General features: G+C 42.1%; 1 protein-coding gene across 1 annotated transcript in view; it reads right to left on the reverse strand.

The window, feature by feature from the left end:
- Positions 1-11,703: 11,703 nt before the first annotated feature.
- The window catches only part of prph2b (peripherin 2b (retinal degeneration, slow)), a gene marked incomplete at both ends in the record, with an annotated part of 20,290 nt that continues 6,417 nt past the window's right edge, over positions 11,704-25,576 (reverse strand). The window contains 2 exons of the mRNA XM_083650804.1: positions 11,704-11,904; positions 15,287-15,533. Of these exons, the coding sequence (XP_083506930.1) occupies positions 11,704-11,904; positions 15,287-15,533 (448 nt within the window). The remainder of the gene's footprint in view (positions 11,905-15,286; positions 15,534-25,576) is intronic.

Below are 25,576 nucleotides of genomic sequence, written 5' to 3' on the forward strand. Positions count from 1 at the left end.
ACACATCTCTGTTATTGCCTTTCAAATACCTGACATTTTATTTTGAAACCCTGAAGTTGGTCAACGCGCGGTGTATTTACCGTAAGGTCTGCAATAAGGGCGCCCTTGAAATGTAGGAGCGGCTGGCTTGACGAGGCAACAGCGTGAGTAGGCTGGCTTCACCGCAGTATCTTTCTGCTGATGTCCTACGAAGGAGACGTGAGTTTGATACAGTGGGAAAAGCCATGGCCCTACGTAACATATACAGGGGATTCGCATATCCAGCCCGACTCAGGTGTCTGCATGATGGGAAACTACACCTGTTTGATGATCCTGAATCTGCAAGAACCTTCATGGAAACATTGAAGTGACTCGTCGCTGGAATAATTACTGGAGGAGAAATAACACTGTTCCCGTCTGTTTTCCCCGTATGTATTCACAAATGTAGGCTTCTTACTTCTAGTAACACAGACTCTTTGACTGTAATAGCCTACATCTACTCACGGCAGCTGTAGCCTACAGGAGGCTGCCATATACAGTAGCTGGTCATGTCTGTATGGCTAGTTGAAGAAATAACTCAAGGACTAATTATTTTCATTTTCTTTTCTTTTTTTTCTTTTCTCCTATTTCTTTTGGCTGGTCAGTCATATCTCTTTGCCCAGCTTAAGGTATGGATTCACGTTTAGAGGCTGGACCTATGACTGGCCATGTTAAATATTTAGTCAGAGTAATTTGATTTATGGGCAACTTTATCTGTGTGTGTGTGTGTGTGTGTGTGTGTGTGTGTGTGTGTGCGCGTGGGGGGGGGGGGGGGTGCCCGTAGCCTACCCTAACTGCTATTATTCAATCTCTGTGATCAGTCTTTTGAGCTGCGGGCGTGTGACTGTGTGTGTGTGGGGGGGGGGCATAGCCTACCCTAACTGTTATCATTCAATCTTTGTGATCAGTCTTGTGAGCTACGGGTGTGTGTGTGTGCGTGTAGGGGGACGGGGGGGTCGCGGTGTGTGTAGCCTAAAGTATCTGCAGCTGCTATTCAATCTTTGGCCAGTTTTGTGGGCTGCACAGCTGGCCTCATTGGACTAAGTTTAATGTGTGTGTTTTTTTTCCCCTTTCTCTTTTCTTATCCCCACTTCTTCTCTAGTCAGTATAAACACTTTACCTTTATGGTTTCGTTTGCAGGCTGGACATGATGTTGACTAGGTCACTATGGTTGCCCATGGCTAAATGATTAAACTTTATTTTTTTATACATTTTTTGTTTTTTTTGTTTGTTTGATTTTATTATCTATATAGCCTATATATTTGCGTCCTCTCTAGCCTAAATTAATTCTTCATCTCTGTGATCATATTTGTAGGCTGGACATATACTGCTGGCCTTATTGTGGTCAGCTACAGTTAAATGTCAGTATTAATACTCAGTTAGATGCTAGCCTCTGTGGTCAGGCCTGCTGCCCTTGTGAGGTAGGGACATCTTCTTTTGTTTTGTTTCTGATTTTTATATTCATCTTTTTTTTTTTTTTTTTTTTTCATTTTCCCCATTTACTTGACGGGACAACATATTGAACTATGAACAGTGCGTTTGGGGTGGTGATAAGGGCACAAGCTACCATGCTGATATTGTGGTCAGTCGTAATTGGGACTGTTTGGTGACTGTTATGTTTGTGTGGTACCCTGTCTTTGGGCGTCAGGGTTGGGGAGGGAGGTTGTTGTGGTTATTGTTGTCTTTGTTGTCGTTGTTTGCTTGTTTTTTGTTTTGTTTTGTTTCTTTAGTAACAGGGTCTCATAGAAGCTGTATACTCTCAGCCAGCATTTTCATTATTGAACTATTTTGCTCACACTGTTCTCTCTATGTCAGACTCATTTAAATTTGTTACACTGAACGTTCAAGGGATTGGTCATGTAATTAAGAGGAAAAAAATTCTAACTTCTTTAAAAAAACAGAAAGTGGCTTTTGCTTTACTTCAGGAAACACGATTGTCTAGTGAAGAGCACTTAAAACTTAAAACAGATTGGGTCGGCCAAATCTATTTTTCTTCTTATAACTCAAATAAAAGAGGCACGGCAATCCTTATAAATAAGAATATTCCATTTATACTTGAAAAAGAAGAGCACGACCCAGAAGGTAGATTCATTTTGATTGCAGGCTCTATTCTCGGCCAGCATATTACTATCTTAAATGTATATGCTCCTAATGTGGACTCTCCTCAATTTATGTCACAGATGGTTTTGCTCTTTAACCAACATTGTAAAGGTCTTGGCCTCTTAGCTGGTGATTTTAATTGTATAATGAATATCAATCTAGATAAGTCCTCCACCACACCTCTGACCAACTCAAGATCCTCTCGTACTCTGAACAATATGTGCAAAGACACAGGCCTATTAGATGTATGGAGAGAGCTGCATCCCACAGTCAGGGACTATACATTTTACTCTAATCCTCATAAATCTTATTCCAGACTGGATTATTTTTTTATTCCCAGTAATTATATACACACAGTGAGCTCCTGTCAGATAGGCTCTATTGTGTTATCTGATCACGCTCCAGTGTATATGGAGATTAATCTTGGGATCACAATTCCCAGATCCTCACATTGGAAATTTAATTCCTCTTTCCTGAATAATGTGGACTTCTGTTCATTTGTCAGAGAAAAACTTTCACATTTCTGGCAAGATAATCAATTCTCACCTGTCTCTCCTGCAACTATGTGGGATGTAGCTAAAGCCACTTTACGTGGACATCTTATTTCTTATACATCCCTACAGAAAAAAATCTTAGCAAAAAAACGGAAAGATCTTGAGGAGGAGGTGATGCATTTAGAGCAGCTACATAAGAGGTCTCCCACTGAAAATAATTGGAACTTATTGATTAATGCAAAAACAAGGCTCAATTTAGACCATACTTGTCATATTAATAAGTTAATGCTCTTCACTAAACAAAAACATCATGAGTTTGGTAACAAGTCCAGTCGTTTACTTGCTTATCAGTTAAAAAAAGAATGTAACGATCGGGCGATAAAATCTGCTAGGACAACTCAGGGTTCGCTTACTTGTGACCCTCTTCTGATAAATAACACCTTCAGGGACTTTTATAAGACTCTTTACACTTCTCAGTGCACAGGTTCACTCTCTGACATTGGTTCCTACCTAGATAGAATCACTCTGCCTACTGCCACAGAGGAGGATCGTTTATTTATGAATGTGTCTTTTAGTCAAGAAGAGGTATGGGAAACTATTCAATCTATGCCCTCTGGAAAAGCACCAGGCCTTGATGGGTATCCGCTTGAGTTTTACAAGGCATTTTGGCCTGCGATTTGTCCGATCCTGATGCCTGTACTTAAAAACCTGTCTGATGGAATTCTGCCAGATACATGGAAGATGGCTTCTATTAGTTTAATTTTAAAGAAAGATAAAAATCCTCTTGATTGTTCATCTTTCCGCCCAATCAGTTTACTTAATGTGGACTTTAAAATAGTAGCCAAACTACTAGCTCGCAGATTAGAAAGATTACTTCCTCACCTTATTAAACCAGACCAGACAGGTTTTGTTAAGTCCAGATATGGTGCTGATAATCTGAGGCGAGTTTTTAACATTGTACACCATCTTAATACTCTTAAACACCCAGCTTTGATCGTTTCCCTTGATGCAGAAAAAGCATTCGATCGAGTAGAGTGGCCGTTTTTATTTTCTGTTTTGGAAAAGTTTAACCTGGGCTCTAACTTCATTTCCTTAGTTAAACTCCTATACTCCGATCCATTGGCAGCTGTTAACACAAATGGACTGTTGTCTGAGAAATTTTCAGTAGGCAGGGGGTGCAGACAGGGATGTCCTTTATCCCCTCTTTTATTTTCATTAGTTATTGAACCCCTAGCAGAGTCCCTCAGATCCGATAACAATATTTGTGGTGTAAGAGTAGGTGAGGTAGAGCATTGTATCTCGTTATACGCTGATGATGTTCTCTTATACTTGACCAATCCTGAGACCTCGATCCCCATAGTTCTGGATTCCATCGCTTGTTATAGTAAGCTATCAGGCTATAAAATTAATTTAGATAAATCAATGGCAATGCCTTTAAACATTTCCTCTAAGGCCGACATTTTTGTGCATTTTCCTTTTCATTGGTCAGAGAAAGGTTTTAAATATTTGGGTATTTTAGTTACTCCTGACCTCACAGATTTATTCAATGCTAATTATCCACCTCTGATTAAGAAAATCAAAGAAGACTTGGTTAAATGGTCGACTTTACCAACTTCCTTTTTTGGGAGAATCAATGCCATAAGGATGAACATTCTTCCCCGTCTGAACTACTTGTTTCAGAGCCTTCCCTGTTTTTTGTCTTCTACCTTTTTTAAAAGACTTAATCATCATATTTCTAAATATATATGGAAATACAAAAAGCCAAGAATCAAGTTTTCTACGCTTACTAAATCAAAAGACTGGGGCGGAGCTTCACTGCCAAATCTCCAGCTTTATTACTGGTCAGCTCAAATTAAAAATATGTCAAATTGGTTTTTGGACAGGCATGACTCTTTATGGACTAGTATTGAATCATATGCTTGCCATCCAAGACTGCTGAAGTCACTCCCTTTTATCTATAATTTCGATCAGGTGGAGTCTCTATCAAGTAATATGATTGTATATAATACACTTTTAGTTTGGAGAGATGTGAGAAAATACTTAAATATTCCTAAATGTATTTCTCTTTGGTCCCCTATTGCTCTCAACCCTGACATTCCCCCACAAATGGGAAATATTGGCCTCTTGACTTGGCTCTCAAAGGGCCTCTTTGATTTTTCTGGTCTTTTTTCACAGAACAATATAAAATCGTTTGAACAAATTAGAATTGGTTTTGACTTACCCAATAGGGATCTTTATAAATTTTTACAAATAAGACACTTTACACAGTCGCTCCTGAGGGAAAGAAAATTACGTCTGGAATTGTCAGAGATTGAGAAGTGCCTTATCTCAGCTGATGGCTCTAAAGGCAAAATTTCATATATATATGCTCTTCTATCGATGGCCAGCTCATCCTCATTTGACGTTTTGAAGCCTGTCTGGGAACATGATCTTGGGACCACGTTCAGCACAGAGAGCTGGTCAGCAATCTGCAATAAGATCTTTCCTAAATGTACTCCTCTTAGTGTATCTGAACAAAATTATAAGTTCTTTAATAGAATTTATCTCACCCCTGTTCGCCTCCAGAAAATGTTCCCAGACACTTCCAATTTGTGTTTTAAATGTAAAGCTCATCTAGGGACTCTTACCCATTTATTTTGGTTTTGTGACAAGATTCAAAGTTACTGGAGAGATGTCCACTCTATTATTCAAAACATTATAGGAAAACAATTTACTATGAGTTCAGTCTTGTATCTTTTGAATTATGACTCAGTTACGAATTTTGATAAAGATACAGAGTCTCTGTTAAATGTTTTATTTTATTTAGCAAAAAAATGCATATTACTATTATGGTCTACTCCTCAAGTACCTTCTGTAAATATGTGGCTGTCACAGGTCTCAATATTCTTACCTCTGGAAAAACTGACTTATGACCTACATCAGAAATCTGACACTTTTCAGAGAATATGGTCACCCCTGTGTTCATATCTAGAGAGATTCTGACTGAGACACTTCTACCTTTGTACTTGACCCTGTATACTCTGTTCATTTAGTCTGTTATATCGTGTGTGTGTTTTTTGTGTGTGAGAGAGAGAGAGATTTTTTTTCTTTTTATCTTCTCTTGTTTATTATAGCGGAGCCGTGTCGACCGTTAAAGGCACTGTCACGTGCCCCAGTTATGTGTAACATATAACTCGGTTCTGTTGTCAACTCACTTTCCTTTCACTGTTGATGTCGCTTGTTTCATGTGCTTGTTTTGTCTTGTATCCTTTTTATTCAAAATAAAAAATGTTAATAATAAAAAAAAAAAGAAATTAAATTGAGAGTGGGACAGACAGAGTCAGAGAAACAGACAGACAGAGCCCTAGCTCCAATTTATATACTGATGATTGTATTGTATTGTATTGTATTAATGTCATTGCAGCTTTTTTTAACCTCTATCAGGGAACCCAATAATTGGAGCTGATTGTATTGCTATGTTAAAAGCTCACCCACTTGTGTCTCATGTCAGCCAGGTCGAGTGAGCATCACCAGAGGTCGGAGAGAGAAAGGAGAGCACGGAACAGGAGGACATAGATCACTTTGCCCTCAGCTTAGAGTCATTGTTTGAAAGTATTTCTCAGGTTTCCTCTCTTAGGTTGCATTCCGTTCCACATGGTACATAAACAGTATTCCCTGTTCAGAGAATGTCGGTTAAGTTAAGGGAACTTTCCTCAACAAAATTCCTCCAGTCAGTACACCCTGCAATGTCACCAATGCAGACATTCCTCCCTGCATTACCCTGGTAAACAGAACCGGCTGCTACTACCGACAGCATCGAGCATTGGCACTGCTAAGGTTTGTTGTAATATTGAAGTTACACGGCTAACTGTATGCTAGTCAAACCAACATTCGTTTAGCTTGCAAAAGCTAACCGTAAATTTCCCCTAGAGTAGTGCTTCCCAAACTGGGGTATGCCCCTAGGGCTACTTGAGAGAAAGGGGAAAATGGAAAAATTTAATAAATCATGAAAGTAAATGAAACATTAAAATAAATCGGCTCAGGAGGCACTAACTGCTACTCTTTCACTCAAATTATTATTTTGTAATGTTATATTCGTCAGAAGGTGGGTTATCATTTATTCATTGCATCATTATGCTATAGTTTTCTCTTGCCATTTTCTAAGCATGTAGTCGGGTAAAGGGGTACTTGGATTCGGAAATCAGGGAAAGGGGGTACTGAAGCCCTAGAGTATTTGCTTTATAGATTATTTCAGCATTGTTGTTTTTAGGTAGCCTAACTTATATAATAATAATCCTTACAGATATATGTACGCTTTTATTTATATGCGCCAATATTTGTTTTCAGCCTATTATTTTCAGTCGGCGGTATGACTGATGGGAAATCTTGCTTGTCAACTGGGTGAAGTTGAACCCTTGTTCAGTTCTTCCCTACACAATTCGCAGTCCACTGAGCTGGGAAGTATTTGCCAATTAGAACGCATGATTCCCTCTAACTCAGGCTTTAGTGTTTTAGGGAGTGGCACGGTTGGTAAATTCAGGGGAGCGTGAAGATGGGTGCGGGGTCTTGAAAAGTATCAAAAGTTGATACATGTAGGGAAAATGAAGCCCCTTAAAAAGTATTAATCACCATTTGATGAGGTACCTTTACTAAATATTGTAGCTATTGTGCTGACTGTGTTAAATGGGTAGCCTATATGATATTGTCTCATATCGATCACAGACCCCAGAATTGAATCGAAATCATCTTGTGGCAGACTTGGTGATATCCGCAAATATTGTATTGTTGTCCAAATAATCTAGGCTATCGTATCGTGATGACACTTGTGATTTACACCCCTATCGCTGATTTTACGAAAGTGGCATTGAGGTCTTCAAATATATTGAGAGAGTCTTAAAAAGGTTTTAAAAGGTATTTAATTTAACTCCAGGATTTCTGCATAGCATATACCCTGGTGTGTGAGCGATTGTGGTCTCAGTCTGGGGCCAAAATGCCAGGGCCGATGTTTTGCCCAGTCCATCCCTGGCCTGACCTGGCCTGCGTCACCAGCTAAGCTACTTCTTTAAGCTGCTTATTCTTTATCCTCAGCTGCTGCTTCTGCTGACTCTCAACCTTCTTCACGTCAACGACTCTAATCTAGTCCACATTAGACCACTGACCTAAAAATATAGACAGAGCTATCCCATTGATTTTGGGGTCCCGCTTTGAGTTGAAACGTTGGCCGTCGCCATCTTGATTTTTCATCATCCGAGTGGGAGGGAATGGGTTGACAGCTCCGCCTGCTATTGGTCTCTGATTGGCAAGCTGCACGATCACTGGACAGGCGACCTGTCAATCACTCCCTTTTCTATCGTCTATTTTACTCAAAACGGGCAAGTTATATAAGAAATGTTATGAAAAGGTGGAATTAGCTATATAGACCAAAAACGTGTTCAGATGCTGTGGGGCATTTTAACATGGGGGTGAACGGGAACGAGGGGACTTCTGAGCCCTGCCTCAACTGGCCATTCGAGGAATTACAGCTTTCGGGGTTACTTGACCGTCCTCGTGGGAAAGGGGCAGAGCTTGCCCACTGCATTAGACAGACCCTAATCTAGTCCACATTATGGACACAGACCCCCTAATCTAGTCCACATTATGGACACAGACCCTAATCTAGTCCACATTAGGGATACACAGACCCTCATTTGTTGAGAATCAAATCTGAGAATATTTTATTGTCAGATGTGGTTGATTCCAGAACTCCATGACTGTCTGTATTGTACCTCTGAAACCCATGAAGGACCCCTGGAGGTCCCTACGTTGAGAACTATTCTATTCTAGAATGCTGTGCCTAACTTTTTAGTTCTCCTCACCTATCCATCTATCCTATTGTCTTCATTCTTTGTCACTCTTTCAACTTCATTACAAGTTGTAGAACTTTAAAAGGATTATGGATTAGCAGTGAAAATTAATCATTCTGTACACATTCACATCATAACGGAGTAATGAAATTGGCCAAATATAAACCTGCAAATCTTTTATCGAGGGGGCTTGGAATTAACTTTTTTTTTAATGAACAAATGATGGACACAAGTATTACTTTATATTTAAAGGAGAATTTCGTTTTTTTTTAACCTGCAGCCCTCTCCTCACATTAATTATGATCTGACTCACCCAGTGATCTCCGCAGCGTTTTTGTCCGTCCTAGGCGTTGTTGTGATCAAAATAGTGTGCAAGCCAGTCCTAGAATGTAGCTCCGTGGGGGCCAAGTGGCAGCGTGTTTTCCTCCATCTAAATAGACAGTTTTATTCCCGTTTTCAGATCCCTAAAGAACCAGCAGACTGCTATTGTCCCCCGGGCTCTTTACAGCAGTAAAGAGCGCTGAGCGGTAGTTGTTACAGGCATGCCAGGAATCCCAGGCATCCCATTTCCGCCTGTCGGGTCAGTGAGACTTTCCTGACGAGAGTTGTGTCTCACTGACCCGACAGGCAAAAATGGGATGCCTGCAACCACCAGTGAAAAGAGCCCGGGGCAGAATTGCAGTCTGATCGTTCCTTAGGGAACAGTTTATGACGATATGTGTCGAAAACGGGAATAAAACTGTCTATTTAGATGGAGGAAAACACGCTGCCACTTGGCCCCCACGGAGCTAAATTCTAGGACTGGCTTGCACACTATTTCGATCACAGCAACGCCTAGGACGGACAAAAACGCTGCGGAGATCACTGGGTGAGTCGTCAGATCATAATTAATGTGAGGAGAGGGGTCCAGGTTAAAAAAAAACGAAATTCTCTTTTAATCTCTCAAGACAGATTTTAGATTTGCATGAAAATCTGTTAGCATGGTCAAAGCAAATCCGGATAGCAACTTGAGAAAGAACGCTAACAAAAAGCTTGTCTGTTAGCTCAGACAGTTCGTCTGTTAGCTCCACATTTCTTTTGCAGTGCTGTTGCTGGTCAGACTTTAAACAACGGTCGGTAAAACTAGCATAAAGGGGCGTGACCGAGAGCCTCAGCGTTACATCCTAACTCCTAATTACTAACCAAGTGTCTTTGAAAACCACATCACGTAATGGAAACGTGGTTAGGAATTGGGAGGAATTATGTTGTATTTGTTTGACAATTGGAACGCAGCCCCAGAGCTTTAGAACGCAGCCCCAGAGGTTTGGAACTCAGCCCAAGAGGTTTTGATACTCAGTCCCAGAGGTTTGGAAAGCAGCCCTAGAGGGTTGGAACACAGCCCCAGAGGGTTGGCGTTGGTGTTGAGAAGACTTCATAGTGTGCAGTTTGATAAATGACCAGTCAGACTCGATGTCACTCACAATCTCTTTATAGTGTTTTCTTACACGGAGCAGCTACAAGCTCCAACCAACCCACAACAACTGAATGAAAACATTACAACTCTCTGTGGTACAAAGGAAAAAAATACAAATAAACTGGTAACTTAAAGTGATTCTCCTCTCTTAGCGTTAGTCTTACTCTACAGGATCTGACCATGACTGATGGACAGTGATGGACTCAACTCTCTCTGTGATGTAGCTTCTCCTGAAATCTCTTTTCTGAAGCTAAATATGAAGTTTCACATCCGACTGTCAGGAATCGTACTGTGTTTTATTTGAGTAGAAAACTTAGAAAACTGGGGGAGGGGGCTGGGGGGGTCTTGTAGTACAGGTGCTAGTGGTATTAGTACTACAGGTAGTACTTGGAGTTACTTGTGTGTCTTTGAGAGCAATATTTTCCACACTGCAATCAAAAAAAGTATTGCAAGTAAAACAAATTTGTGATTAAAAATGTATTAATGCGAAATCAAAACCTTTGTGACTCTGATAGTTGTGTTTGTCATTGGAATGAATCTCATGTGTGGGACCTCGGAGTGACAGCTTGGCAAACAACAATTTTGGATTTGCAAACAAAGTTTTTTTATTCACAAGCAATACTTTTGGATTCACACACATTTTAATCACAAATGTATTTTACTTGCAATAAAACATGTTTTGATTACAGTGTTAATAATTAATAATTTTGCTCTAAAATCTATTTTTTGATTGCTATTCTATTTGGTTGCATGGTAATGACACACAAGTAACTCCATCGTATTAGTAGTGGTGGTAGTGGGCGGGGGAACTGGAATTTATACAGGTCAAGACCCCGATCTCTACAACTGTCCAGTTGTAAGCTGCCAATAGGGTGCCAAGCCACACCCTCTTTGGGGTTCTGCATGGGACCTAAGCGTTTCGGATAAATAAAATAGTAAAATAGTTTTACTTGCTCAAATGATTCAGCTATATTTAGAATCAGGGGAGACCATAGAACATTTCACTCAGACCAAAACCCTGATTTTTTATTTATTTTGTACTAGTGAAATGTTCTATGTTCTCTGCTGATTCAGAATATATCTGAATCATTTGAAGTAAAACTTTCTATGAAGATTCTTCGAAACGTCTATGGAAAGATGAATGGGGAATGAAATCATTCAGGTCCCATGCTGAACCCGGAAGAGGGCATGCCTTTGGCTCTCTATATAACCCTAGACCCTCCAATCCCAGAGGTTCTCCACACATTCTCCGGAGGTTCTCCAGATGTTCACCACCTTGTTGGAGGTATGTCAGTCCGACTGGTCGTCTCTGGTCTGCAGTGGCTGGTCAGACTGAAGACCCGGGCCGGACATCCCGAAGTGGACTCAGATGTTTGAGAACCGTCTATTTCCAGTTCCACGGAACATCTCAGCTGGGACGACTGACATGAAGACTCTTATCAGGCCTGATGGTGCCGGGGCCCCCGACTCAGAGCATTGATGGGGGAGGGGGGGGGTTCAATATTTTGTATAACTTTAATCCCAATCCAGGTGTATTATATACAACAGGTTTCTCTGTCATCTCGGAACAAAGCATTCCACCTTTTTAAAAATAGACTCTGTTTAACATATTTACAGAATTCTTATGGACAATATAGACAATCACTTTTTTAATTAATTTAATTGTTCACTTTTTAAATGATTGTGTGAATGTGTGTTGAAGTGTGTGTGTGTTTCCTGTGATTATACATATTATGATCACGTGTGTGTGTTGTTGGATTTGGAGATCTCTCTCCTCTCACTCTCCCTGTTCTCTGTGAGAGCTGGGGGCAGGGCCTCAGGTGGCTGGCTCCTCCCCCCCCTCCTCTACCTGCCCGCCCCTCCCCAGCTTGCTCTTCAGTTTGCTCAGAAGGTCGGAGAAGGTCTCCTTCACGCCTTTCTCCAGCAGCCAGCCCTCACTCTCGCTCTCCGGGTTCTCCGGGTCGGCCATGGACTCCAGAGCCGTGGTCAAGTACTTCAGCCCAGCCATGTCCAATGCCTGGAACACAGCATTATGATGCGGTGAGGTCCAGTGTTGGGCTACTTTTCAAAATGTAATATACTATACCGTATCACTAGTTACTTTCATTTGAAAGTAATAAGTTACTTTAAATCTGCAAATTCTCTGAATAGTTTTTAAAACCTGCTGCGTAAGCTACAGTAATATGGTGCAAAACCTTCTTTGACTGGTTGGACTTGTGTTGGTTTGTATCTTTTTATTATTATTCTTGATTGTTTCTAATGTGTATTATTGTAAAATGGGATCCCTTTTCTGTTTGCCTATCAGCCGAGACCTCAGGTCTGCAATGGAAATACGTTTAACGACTTTATTGTGATATCCTGGTGAATTATTTTATACTGTATGCTTGTTGGTGTATTGTATTTTTTTATTTGTCAAATAAATGCAATCAATCAATCATGTCAGTCTAAAGCCCATGGCAGACCAATCAAATGTTATGCAACAACTGCCAACGGCAGTGCCCAGGGCCGTAACCAGGGTTCCGAAATAGGGGAGGTCCAGCAAGGGGAGGCGGATTCGGTGGCGCCCACAAGGGCGCCGCCGGAAAAAAATTGAGGGTTTTTTCCCCCCTTTTTTAGCCATATTTAGAGTAATATATCATTTTAAATCAACATTAGGATTATACTGTTGTGATGTCATTATTCAGTATATTCTCTTTCATGTCACCACCTGCTCAGCTCTCCTGTCAACATAATTGTAACTAACAAACACAAACTGTTTTAGCCAAATTCATATCAAAATGACACCTACAAACACAGGTACACAACCCAAGCCGTACACAACACACAAAGTCATCATCGATAATAAAAAAAAACATACAGAGGGACATTTATTTATTCCTGATAGGAACGATTGAAAAATAAAATAAAATATATTATGTTGTTTTTAACTTTACACCACCTCTTTTTGTTACTTATTGGGTCATGAAACTGAAACCATGCATATAGCCACCTGCATACCTGACTTCGGGAGCTTGGCAATTGGCATCATGCATGATTAGCCAGTAGCATCCCAACGTGTCACACAGGTAACATTACTTAAGAGACAGACTAGACACTTACTTTCTTGGTTGTTGCTAAAAAATCTGTCAGTGTCACTCACTGTCTGTCGTTCACTCGCTCACTGTCTCGCAGCTCGCTCACCTTCAATTATCTCGCCAGGCAGACAGACAGTCATCACTCACCACCATGCTGCTGCTCTCTCGGAATCAAGTTACCGCGGACGCGGCGTCAGATGACTTCCTGCCTGACCTGCCTTTCGTTTCAAAATAAAAGCGATCCCGTGTTTTTTTTTCCCTCTGAAATATTAGGGGAGGTCCGGACCTCCCCGTCCTCATAGCTAGTTACGGCCATGGCAGTGCCATGGACTAAACACAGACAAACAAGGATTGAACATGTGGGATCTGACCAAACATCTCCAAAAAGGGACAGACAGCCATGGCACACTAAACAAATATCTGTGTTTGTTGTAGAATGTTTGATTGGTGTGCCATGGGCTTAAGGGCATTCGAGCAGGAAATCACTGGTCCTGATCCAGTCAGTTTAACGTGTTGTTTTGACCCAGATACCAGCTGTTCATCACAGCAACCATGTCCTGGGGTCTTCTCACATTGGAGCCTGTTGCTGCTGCTGCCACTACTACTACTGAGACACATAGAATAGAATAGGCAAAAGGCTTGGGTTCCTTCCCAAGAAAAAAGGGTTATTTAAAGGGATATAGTTCACATTTTTGGAACCCTAGCCCTATAGGACGAATCAGCGTAACATCACGACAACAAAAAAATACTTCCGGGTGCCACTGCAGCAGAAACTAGAGGGCACTCAGTAGACTGCATACCTCCGCCACAGCATTACTTCATTGCCACACCCCCTGTTGGCCAGTGGGCTTGGAAAGTTAATCAGATCTAAGTTAGCCCATGACCAGCCTTTCTGCCAAGTTTCGTGCAAGTCCGCTCATAACCTTTTGAGATATCCTGCTGACAGACAGACAGACAAACAGGCATTGGTCTCATGATTCTAAATATAGCTGAATCTCTTTGTTCGACCAAGTAAATGTATTTTCATAAGCATTTTACGAAATGTCCATGGCAGATGAAATCCCTTGGTTCATATGCTGAACCCTGGAAGTGGGTGTGACTTTCGCTCTCTACATTATACCTGTGTATCACGTAGACTGACTGGCCACTGTAGAAGCCCTAAATCTAATCTGTCACTAATCAATTATTGTGTTAACCTGCTGATTAGCTGCAGGTCTGCCATGATTATCGTCCTCTAAATCAGAAGATTAAGAACAGGCAACTTATCCTGCGCCCACGTCAGACCAGAACTGGCCACCTTCAAACATTCCTGTTTCAAGCTAAGAACTGGCAGCCTTCAAACATTCCTGTTTCAAGCTAAGAACTGGCAACCTTCAAACATACCTGTTTCAAGCTAGCAAGTTTAAACGGCGGGAAGCAAGAATCAGCTGTTACTTCAGTGTGTTCCTACCAAGCGAGTACCTTAAACCTGCATTCTTTCTAATGGCCAGCAGGGGGCGACTCCACTGATTGCAAAAATAAATCTGATTATATAGAAGTGAATGGGGAGGCCGCACACAGTAGCTCCCGTTTGCAGATGTATTACCCGTGACGTTTCGAGCTTCAGACATCGATGTCTGAAGAAGAGCGTGAATAATAATTATTATTAATAAATGAATTAATAAAGGAATAAATCTGCAAACGGGAGCTACAGTGTGCGGCCTCTCCTTTCTCTCTCACTGCTGTTTTTATTGGGCCCAGCACCTGCCTTGAAGACTGGTTTTTGGATGTGCGTGTCTCTTTCACTGTTTTATATAAGTTAATGGGAAAATGCCCCTACTTTTCACTTGATTTAGGACCTCAGTAAACACTTTCCTAATGAGTTTAATGTCTCAATCGCTAGTTTCAACTTTTCTTCAATACAGCATGATGTTCATTTTAGTAAATTATGGTCCCATATAGAGTCAAATAGACGATAAAGCAGACTTTGCATTGGGGCGTGATTGACAGGTCGCCTGTCCAGTGATCGCACAGCTTGCAGATCACGGACCAATAGCAGACAGAGCTGCTGCTTTGTCTCACGGTAGCTGCTTCTGGCTCCAAAAACGGTAAACTTGGCGACGCCCAAACTTTTGGCTTCAAACCAGGACTCCACAAACTAAAGGGTGATGTCATGGTCGTGATGTCGGTCGCTTTTGATACAATGTTTATATATATATATATATATATATATATATACATACATACATACATACATACATACATACATATATACACACACATTATATACATACATCTATGTTGGTTGAAGAATGTTTGATTGGTGTGCCATGGGCTTTACTGTACCTCCAGGATGATGGTGAGGACGATGAGAGCTCCACATGTGTTCATGATGCCTCCATAGTAGGACAGCAGAGCGGTCCTACAGCCCTGTGTCCAGATGTTGAGCTCCTCCAGGCGGTGGTCGTAGTCGTAGTGGGCGGAGTTGTTGGTCAGGTGGTGCTGTATGCAGGGCCGTGGGGAGCCGGGGTTACAGCAGCTGAACGGAACGCTGTCCATCAGAAACTTCCCCTCCACATTACTCAGGACGCGGCTAAAGGAGAGCACACAGTCAGAGGGATTCAGTTCTGCCAAGTGTTTACTTGTTCATTTTATTTATTTGCACACAATAAAAACAGAAACATAAAAAAAAGAAAATGCAGGAAAATAATGTGCAGGTAGAGGCCAGAAAATCTGGAAGGGCTTATTCAGGGTCTCTACCTCAGAAAACCAAATAATAATAACTATAATCGATACAAAGTATTAGGGGTGTCACGATATTTCGTCGCACGATATATCGCGATATCGAAACGTCACGATATGCATATCGTCAGAAAAAAATTATATCGAAAAAATAAAAACATTTTTTTTTTTGCTCCTGAATAATAATAGAACAAATTTAGCAGAATCTACATGCATGAGTGAGGGGGTAGACTACTACTGGCATGGCAAAACAGCTCAAGGGGTACATAAGATTACATAAGTTTAGGGACCATTGAGCATGAGTTATTTAAGAAATAGATTGTATACTTTATTTTTCTTTCACCATGCAACAAACATTTAGTTTGTGACAGTGTGACACATTATATTGCAAGAGAAGCATTATCTTCCATGTTGTTTTATAGTTATTATAATAACAATTTCCAAAAACAGCATTTGTTTTGTATTTTGTGTATTTCAAATGAAAGACTATTTTTCCAGTATTTTCCCAGGGCTCCCTTGAAAAGAGGTTTTGATTTCAACGGGACTCACATGGTTAAATAAATGATAAATAAATACATAAAAATTATTTACTTTTGTTAACACATTCACTGCCAGCCGTTTTTTTTTTTACTGTAGGTAGCTTCTGCCAGAGGGTTTTTTTGAGGATTCTGGCTCATCTTTCAAGACCCGAGGATTCTTTTCTGCTAAGATTTTGTGAACACAAAATATCTCAAAAGAACTAATAGAATGTGTGCTTTCTCTGTCTAAAAGAGTTAGTTTGTAGAGTTAGTAGTTATGTAGGCATAGCACTTGAATACAGCATGGTTTCAGCGTCTGAAAATCTAAGCTGAGATAAATAGCTTTTTGTGAAATTCGATAGAACAGTCACTTTAACCATTCATTTTTGGCATTAGTAAGACGTCAGACATCTAAACAATAGTTTTGAACAGTAATTTCCTCCATAACAGCAGGAAACACCCCTCTCCTTCAAACTCCTCCCTCCGTGTGTGTTCTTCTTGGCTGCAGCGGGCGTGTCACAAGCTCGTTTCTGTTGCTGCTGTAACCTCGCGTCACCAGTCTCACTGCTTTGCTGCTGCTCCTGTCTGCTGGCGGCCGCTGGGCAAGTCTGGATGGGCTCGCTCGTTTCTTGGGGTTCTGAGAGCTTTGATGAAGCTTTTGCGATTCTGGTCTTATTTATGCTGCGTGTTTCAAAGTGTGTTCCACCCGTAATCTATTATGCAAATTTGCAAAACCCCACCGCCAGCTCCCAAGCGCGAAAGCGTTTTCGCCAATCCATTTTCATGAGAATGGCTTCCTCACACTGCTTTTTGCTTGCCTTCCTCTAGTCAGGAGAGCACTGTCGCCACTTAGTGGGTCGGTGGAATGGGTTGTACACGTTCGGTGGCTCCAATATTTTTATAGGAGACGTGGGGGGCATTGATCCACGTCCCACCGTCAAAATTTTTTTTTTTTTTTTTTTGACGACTCAACTCGTCATTGGCAGTCAACCGTTGGATTTTTTTTGACGAGTCAACTCGCCATTGGCAGTGAACGTGTTAAAAAGAATATTGTTAAAATATTGTATCGTATCGTTATCGTGAACCCAATATCGTGTATCGTATCGTATCGTGAAATTAGTGTATCGTGACACCCCTACAAAGTATACAATACAACAGAAAAAAGGAGACAACACAAAGAAGACAAGACAAAACAAATAGACAAGAAAAGAAAATGAACAGTTAAAAAAAACAAAAAAGGGAAAAAAGCAATCAAAATAAGTGAGTAGACAATTAAAATGGCAATGTGAGGTGTATTCAGAGAGATTCTAAGTTGAGATTTTAAAGAGTTACAAGATGATGCGTGTTTAGCAATATTTATGTGTTCCATAATATGGCACCTCTGTAGCATATTGAAAATTGGTTTTAGTAGTGAGACAGTATGGGGGGGTGAAGGTGATCTGTGTGTGTTGTATTATGTGTATGTATGTTAGAATTATGTTGAAAGTATAACCTACATGGTGCAGGGAGAGAGACGTGTGTGTGTATATTTACAGAAAAGAGTGCATAGCTGGAGTGTGTTGATGTCATGTATGTGTTTTTTTTTAAGAAGAGCTGATGGTTTGTATCTGATAGAAAATGTAACCAACCTAACAATCCTTTTTTGTATGATGTGAATTCTGTGAAGACTGGAGATATATGTACTTGCCCATAATATTTCCATACAATAGACACAATTAAACTGTAATAAAGGGTTAATCGACATGAATGATTAACCAAACTAGATACTTTTTTTCTGATGATACCAATTGACTTCATGCTATTACAAGATGAATGTGGTTGTAGTCAAGTCACTACATCTCGAGTCCAAGTCGAGCCTCAAGTCCCCAGTGTTTGAGTCCGAGTCACCAAAGAAGAGTCTGAGTCGAGTCCCCATTACCTCAGTCCAAGTCTGAATCCACATTCAGGTGGAACACGCCTGCCTGTCGCCCTGGCCTTGCACAATATTTAACACTAGAATGGCCACGGTGGTCATTTAACTTTGTAAAAATAGCTTTGTAAAAAATACAATGTTGGTTGGTGGTACCTGACTTTACCTAAAAGTGTCTGTATTTGAATTTAAAATAGTTTTTATATAAATTACACAAAAGACAAAGAAAACATGATAATTTTGACCTAGAATGGCCATAGGCGGTCATTTTGACCTCACTGAATTTCCCACGGTTCCAGACCTATTTATTTTTAGTCAATCTTTTCACATTTTAGTGTTATTTTATGTATTGCGTTAAATGCATTAATCTCTCAATTGGGTATTTATCATGAGAGATTATAGAGTTTGCATTCTCGCGGTAAAAATGACCACTAGTAGTCAGGGGCGGACTGGGATCATAATTCAGGCCGGGCATTTCTACCAAGCAGGCCAGGCCAATACGGGCTGACGCACGCTCGCCGCCGCCCAATTTGGTTAGTTTGAAGCAAGATTTAGTGAATATAATGCTAACGCGATGATACATGTTACCTATTTGTTCACTAATAGAAACATCAACATTGCCTAGATAACTGCAAGTATAATATGAAGAAGTAAAGCCAAAAACATGCCTCTGTACAAACGCTTCACAGCAAACTTTATTTAAGGAAGAGTGATCAGATCGTGCATACTGCGTTATATCATCATGTGTCTGTTTGTGTGACTCACCTCGAGTGGCCTGGGCTGGGACGAGTCTGACTGACAAGTTAACTCATTCCTGCCTGCCTGTCTGCTGGCTGCTATCCACGCAAATAGGAACACTACTGGCCTCAGTGGCCTGCCTGGCCTGCTGTTCAGTGAGTGGCCTGACTGCGGGCACAATATATAGGCTATATGTTCAGTGAGTGGCCTGACTGTGGGCACACACCATTTTTTTTTTTTTTTTTCAGGCCAGGCCACCGGGCATTTGCCCGACGTGCCCGATTATGCAGTCCGCGCCTGCTAGTAGTTATAAGGTCTGTGGTTAACGAACATTTACAAGCGGATTACTCGTCCCTGTGTGACTGGCCATTTACTCAGGCCTCACTCATGGAGTTGGCATGCAGCCTCTCCTCTCTCCCTCCCGTGGGTTTTCATAGTCCTCTTCAGTGACTGTGTGTTGCTCCACTCATGGTGTTGAACCTGTGTTGAGGCATTTCGGCCTGCTCTAATTAGCCATTTTTGCCCATTCAGTCGAGACTACCTATTTCAAAAATACAGCATCGTTAGGTCACCCGCAGGGGTGCTCTTTTACACTTCCTGAAAGATTCAGCGTGATCGCCCGTAACATGGCATAGCTGTGGCCGAACACAATTATGCTCACATACACTCACTCACAGACACTTTGCATTCTTATTCTAGGATGAAACGGAGACCTTTGTGTTCAGCAAGATCATCTTTACAAATGAGGACCACTTTGATGATTTTTGAAGCGTGGATGAGATTGCAGAAAATTGCGATCGCCAGAAAATGTTTCAAAAGTCATACAAAATGGTCCTCATTTGTAAAGGTGATCTTGCTGAACACAAAGGTATCAGTTTCATCAGCAATAGTTAACCACAAACCTTATTTCAGACATCTAACCAAAATCCCCATACAAAAATCCCATTGAATTCCAGATGAGGCAACCAGTCGATGCTAACTTCCTGGTTTTCGGACTCATTCCTGCTGCACTCATGAGAAATATCTATACTATAATTTGACTATCGTCTGTCTCTCTCTCTCTCTGTCTCTCTGTCTGTCCTTCGCGTATCTCCAGAACCGTTGGTTGGATCGACTTGAAACTCGGGGGGTGCGCTGATGGCGACCGGACGGAGGGCGGTGCCCTGTTTCCGTGCGATTCGGATGCGAAACACGTTCGATATTTGAATATTTGTCTTCAGTTCTGCTCCTTCAGTTCTGCTTCTTCAGCCCTAAGCCGCAGCTTTAATTAGGGCCGTTCACACCTACTGAGAGAGTAAACAGAGGAACGACCCTGTGTTTAGGGGGGGGCAGCATCTCTCCTCAGGTTCCAATTAAGAGCAGAGGGTGAAGAAATCTCCTCCTATATATGTGCCTGTCCAAATATGCATTTACAAGTCTGTCATGAATAAAATCAAGGGGAAATCTAGAGCTCAGTTTTTTATGTGGCTATGACGGTAGGCTATAATGAGTCACGCATTCAGAAATAATATCCTCTAGGGCAGGGATACTCAACTTGCTTTGCCCGGGGGCCACTTTTGTGAAATGATAGGAGGCCAGGGGCCAGTTAATAAACAAACAATATACATTTTTCTGTAGCGGATTGTAGTTTTTTGGGGTGTCAGCCGGAGTTTAGTCTGACAATGTTGTGCACACCGGATAGTTAGGTGAAGTTAAGAACATACATAAGTGCCTGGGTAGCGAGCAGACGGCGGTATTTGACAATTTAACTGGAGCTCAGCCAAACTTTATTTCACATTAGTTATTATTGTGAATTAGATTCTAATTCACAATGAAAACTAACGTGAAATTATTAGGAAATGGTCGGGGGGCCACTCTGCACCCTGTCGCGGGCCGCATCTGGCCCCCTGGCCGCAAGTTGAGTATCACTGCTCTAGGGTCACGCCACTTCCGGGAACCCCCATCCTGTGTAAGTAGGGTTGGGAGTGTGCCCTATTGTGCAGTGCAGTGCCCTGTTTTCGTGCAATTCGGCATAGCGCCACGCCACCTACTGGCAACATAAAAAATGCTGTTTATCTCAAGAACCGTTCGTCCGATCGACTTCAACTTTGGGGAGTGCGCTTACGGGGACTCAAGGGAGTGCAGGGAGCTGAATTCCGTGCAATTTGGCATTGCGCCACCTACTGGCAACACAAAAAGCGCTTTATCTCCATAGCCATTCATCTGATCGACTTCAAACTTGGAGTGTGCTGCTGGGAACCTGACATAGAACAGTGCAGAATGTTGTGCAATTCGGCACAGCGCCACCTACTGGAAACACAAAAAGTGGTTTATCTTGAGAACCATTCGTCCGATCGACTTCAAACCTGGGGAGTGCGCTGCTCGGACCCCGATGGTGTGCAGTGCCGCATTTCATGCAATTTGGACTTATTCCAGGACTGTTTGTATGTATTTTCTTTGCATATCTCGAGAACCATTTGTTGGATCGACTTCAAACTTGCGCTTAGGGGGACCTGACAGAGTGCAGTGTATGTGCGGGGGGGGGGAGCGCCCACGGGGTGGTGCATGGGGGAACGGGCACTGCACTAGTTCTCTTAATGCCAATTATCTGAGAGAGTGATAGTGCATACACGCCATCTATACACACACGCAAACACGCCATCTATACACGCAAACACGCCATTTATACACACAAACACGCCATCTATACACACAAACACGTCATCTATATACACAAACACGCCATCTATACAGGTAAAGGTAAAGGTAAAGTCCCACTGATTGTCACACGTGAAATTTGTTCTCCGCATTTGACCCATCCCCTGGGGGAGCGGTGAGCGGCAGCGTGCGCCGCGCTCGGGAATCACATGGTGATCTAACCCCCCAATTCCAACCCTTTGATGCTGAGTGCCAAGCAGGGAGGCAAATGGGTCCCATTTTTATAGTCTTTGGTATGACTCGGCCAGGGATCGAACTCACGACCTCCCAGTCTCAGGGCGGACACTCAGACCACAAGGCCACTGAGCACAAGGCACACGAACACACCATCTATACACACGAACACACCATCTACAGTATACACACAAACACGTCATCTATATACACAAACACGCCATCTATACACACGAACACACCATCTATACACGCAAACACGCCATCTATACACACGAACACACCATCTATACACACGAACACACCATCTATACACACAAACACGTCATCTATACACACAAACACGCCATCTATACACACAAACACACCATCTATACACACAAACACACCATCTATACACAAACACACCATCTATACACATAAACACGGCATCTATATACACAAACACGCCATCTATACACACGAACACACCATCTATATACACAAACACACCATCTATATACACGCCATCTATATACACAAACACGCCATCTATACACACAAACACGCCATCTATACAAGCAAACACGCCATACACAAACACAGCATCTATATACACAAACACGCCATCTATACACACAAACACACCATCTATACACACAAAAATTTGAAAATTAGCCCCGAGCCCCTCCTGCTATTTAGCTTAGGACATTTTCTTTTTTACCTTTTTTACCCAGAAAGTCCCATTGAGATAAGAAATCTATTTTACAAGAGAGAGTTGGCCAAAGTAGCAGCTGTATAGAAACACATTATGTGTAATTAAAACTTCTACAACATGAATACAGAACCCACAATGAAACAGAAGAGCAGCTCTTTAAAGACAAAGCAACCACATGCCTCTGTCAGCACATTCTTTATGATGCCCTTAATCAATGGAGATAAATGTGTCTAATTTTAGATCATTTTGCAGATGATTCCAAAACTGTTTCCCCAGATGCCTGCCATTTATTTCCCTGCATTCACGTGTTTTTACATCCACCTGTCTTTTCACCGCCATGTGGTGGGGCTCTTGGCCACCTCATGAACTGCTACTAGGCATCTTGCGTGCTACGCACACTTGATTCCTAGGCTCACTCTTATGACATCACTGATGGTGTCACAAGTTCTCATCACTGACAACATTGTGACACCATCAGTGATGTCACAATGCACCCTATGACATCATCAGTGGACCTATGACATCATCAGTGATGTCACAAATGCCTGTGACATCATCAGTGGATGTCAAAAGCACTGATGATGTCATAGGCATTGTGACATCATCAGTGATGTCATAGGCATTGTGACATCTCAGTGATGTCAAAGGCATTGTGACATCATCGCCTATTTCACATCCCACCTCAAACAGCCATTTTGTGTGTCTAAAAAGCAGGAAGCTTACCTACTGACACAGATTAAAGTTCCTGTTGACTTTCACACTTGCCTGGACTCTGGACACAAAATGGCTCCTTGAGGTGGAATGTGAAATAGGCATTTAGAGCAGGCGATTGTGCGCTGCGCATGCCAATAGAGCAGGTGAGGCCACACAGCAGCCGAGCTGTGGGCGAGCTCGCGCAGCGGGCGAGCCTAGGGTTTCGGTGGGGCCAATACCCTAGTCATACAAAACCAGCATGCATTCTCCGCAAAAATCTCCCTTCATGGAGGAAGCTCATAAAACACATCAAGCCTGGTGCCTCAAACTCAGCTTCCCCCCCGATCTCCACGCGCTGTCACACGGGCTCGTCACTCTGAAGGATTCCTTTCACCAGAAGCTGGTAAACACACACAAATCACTTCTGTCAGTTAGATTAGTAATCCGCTTTGTGAACCCTCACAGTGTACATTTCAGCCGTCAAATATGCCCCCAGACCTCCACACATAGAACTCCAGAACCCCCAGCCCCATGGTCAAGATGAGAGTGTGAACCACCCCATCTACTCTCTAGTGCTGGTTGAATCTCTCCCTCACTCCACTGCACAAAAAGGCATTTTTCTCAGCTTTCTGGTGAGAGGCGTTCCGGTGAAAATGCCCTACATTCAAGTGTCGATAACTAAAGAATGGAAGAAGACTAGGGCTGTCCGATATTATCGGCCTACCGATATTATCGGCCGATATTAGCATTAAAAAATCGATATCGGAAAATATCGGTATCGGTTTTCATGCCGATTTTTTTTTTTTTTTTTAAATACAGGGGTGTCTCACTGAGAGCAATGCTCTCATTTTCAGGGGTGCCCTGTTCACATTCACACACACATTCATACCTGGAAGCTGACCAGTACAACCACAGTCTGATCTGTTGGCCACTGAGCAGCTCCACTGGAGCGGTTGGGGTTAAGGGCCTTGCTCAAGGGCACCTCAGTGGTGGTAATGAGGGAGGGGCAAGCGCTGCCTTTTCACTTTCCCCACCCAGATTTATCCTGCCAGGTCCCGGGGATTGAACCGACAACCTTCTGGTCACAAGCTCGCTTCTCTAACACTTACAACTTTAACACAACATGCATATTATATATTAAACTCTTCAGCTAGATTAAGCTACATTATGTAACTTGTTATGTGAAATTTTGGTGGAAAAAAAGCCCGCTTATATCGGTATCGGTTGATATCGGTTGATATCGGTATCAGAAATTAACTCATTGAGTGCCAGCCACTTTTGGAGAACGGACAAGTGCCAGAGTTTCAGAGCGTTTTCAGTGATTTCTCGAGGCCCACAGAATATTGTGTGATATTACTATGTAAACACTGAACACGCACAAAGAACGATGAGACTCTCTTCTATCATCTGCAAAAAAAGTTTATTGATCCCATTTTCCGTTCTTTAGTTATGAGCCGGAGAAGATAGCTTGATTTAACCAAAAACAGCAATTTTTTTCTAGAAGCTGAGATAATGAGCCTTTTGTGAAATTAAACATTTCAAGCACATCACTGACTCTGAAGCTAATATTTTCTAATGTAGTCACACCTCAAAAGTAATTTCCTTCAATAAAACATTGAAGGCCAGGGAATTTTGTTTGGCAGAATAATATTTTTTAGCTGCAACCAGCAGCGCTGGCCCCTGCGTGCGCTGCTGGTTGCAGCTTCTTGCTGGTCTTGATTTGCTGCTGGTGGGCATCGGATATTCTGGCTTGCGTTTGCCAATCCTGTCCTGCTGTCTGGGTCTGTCTGGGTCAGTGTTGTGTGCTGCTCTGCGTGCCCCCCCCCCCTCCCACCCCTCAACTGCACACTCCTCCTCCGTATGGGAGTGTCTCTGGTGGCTCTCTGCTGAGTTTGCTGTGCACAGTGAAGGGTGCGCGACATCCAGCTTTTTTACAGCGTTCCGCGTGTGTTTGTCACCGGCTCCTATGCTTCCAGTTGAGAATAATAACAACTCCACGGCTGATCATGCGGATGGGCTGTCGCAGCGGACACGGAGGAGCTCAATTGTGGGAGCAGATTGGCTGCTGCAGGCACAGCTAACGTTATGCTTCAGCATATGGATGCATATGGATGCATACGGATGCGATGCGATTTCCGTTTCCCCAACGACTTCTTCTTTGTTTTTTCATCGCCTTTCTGTAATCTGGAGAGCACTGTCGCCACCTAAGGGTTCTGTAAAATAGGTTACACACATTCAATAGCTCCCATATTGTAAGAGGCGATGTAAGAGGCTTAGATCCACGTCCCACCGTCAAAAAACGCAATTGACGACTTTAGTCGTCTTTGGCACTCTACGTCACTAAAGCAATTGACGACTAAAGTCGTCATTGGCACTCAATGAGTTAAGAGTTGGACATTATCGGATATCGGATATCGGTAAAAAAGCCAATATCGAACATCCCTAAAGAAGACAGAAACAAACTTTTT

This window comes from Poromitra crassiceps (genome assembly GCF_964638095.1).
Source record: "Poromitra crassiceps genome assembly, chromosome: 14".
In the NCBI taxonomy this organism is placed as follows: Eukaryota; Metazoa; Chordata; class Actinopteri; order Beryciformes; family Melamphaidae; genus Poromitra; species Poromitra crassiceps.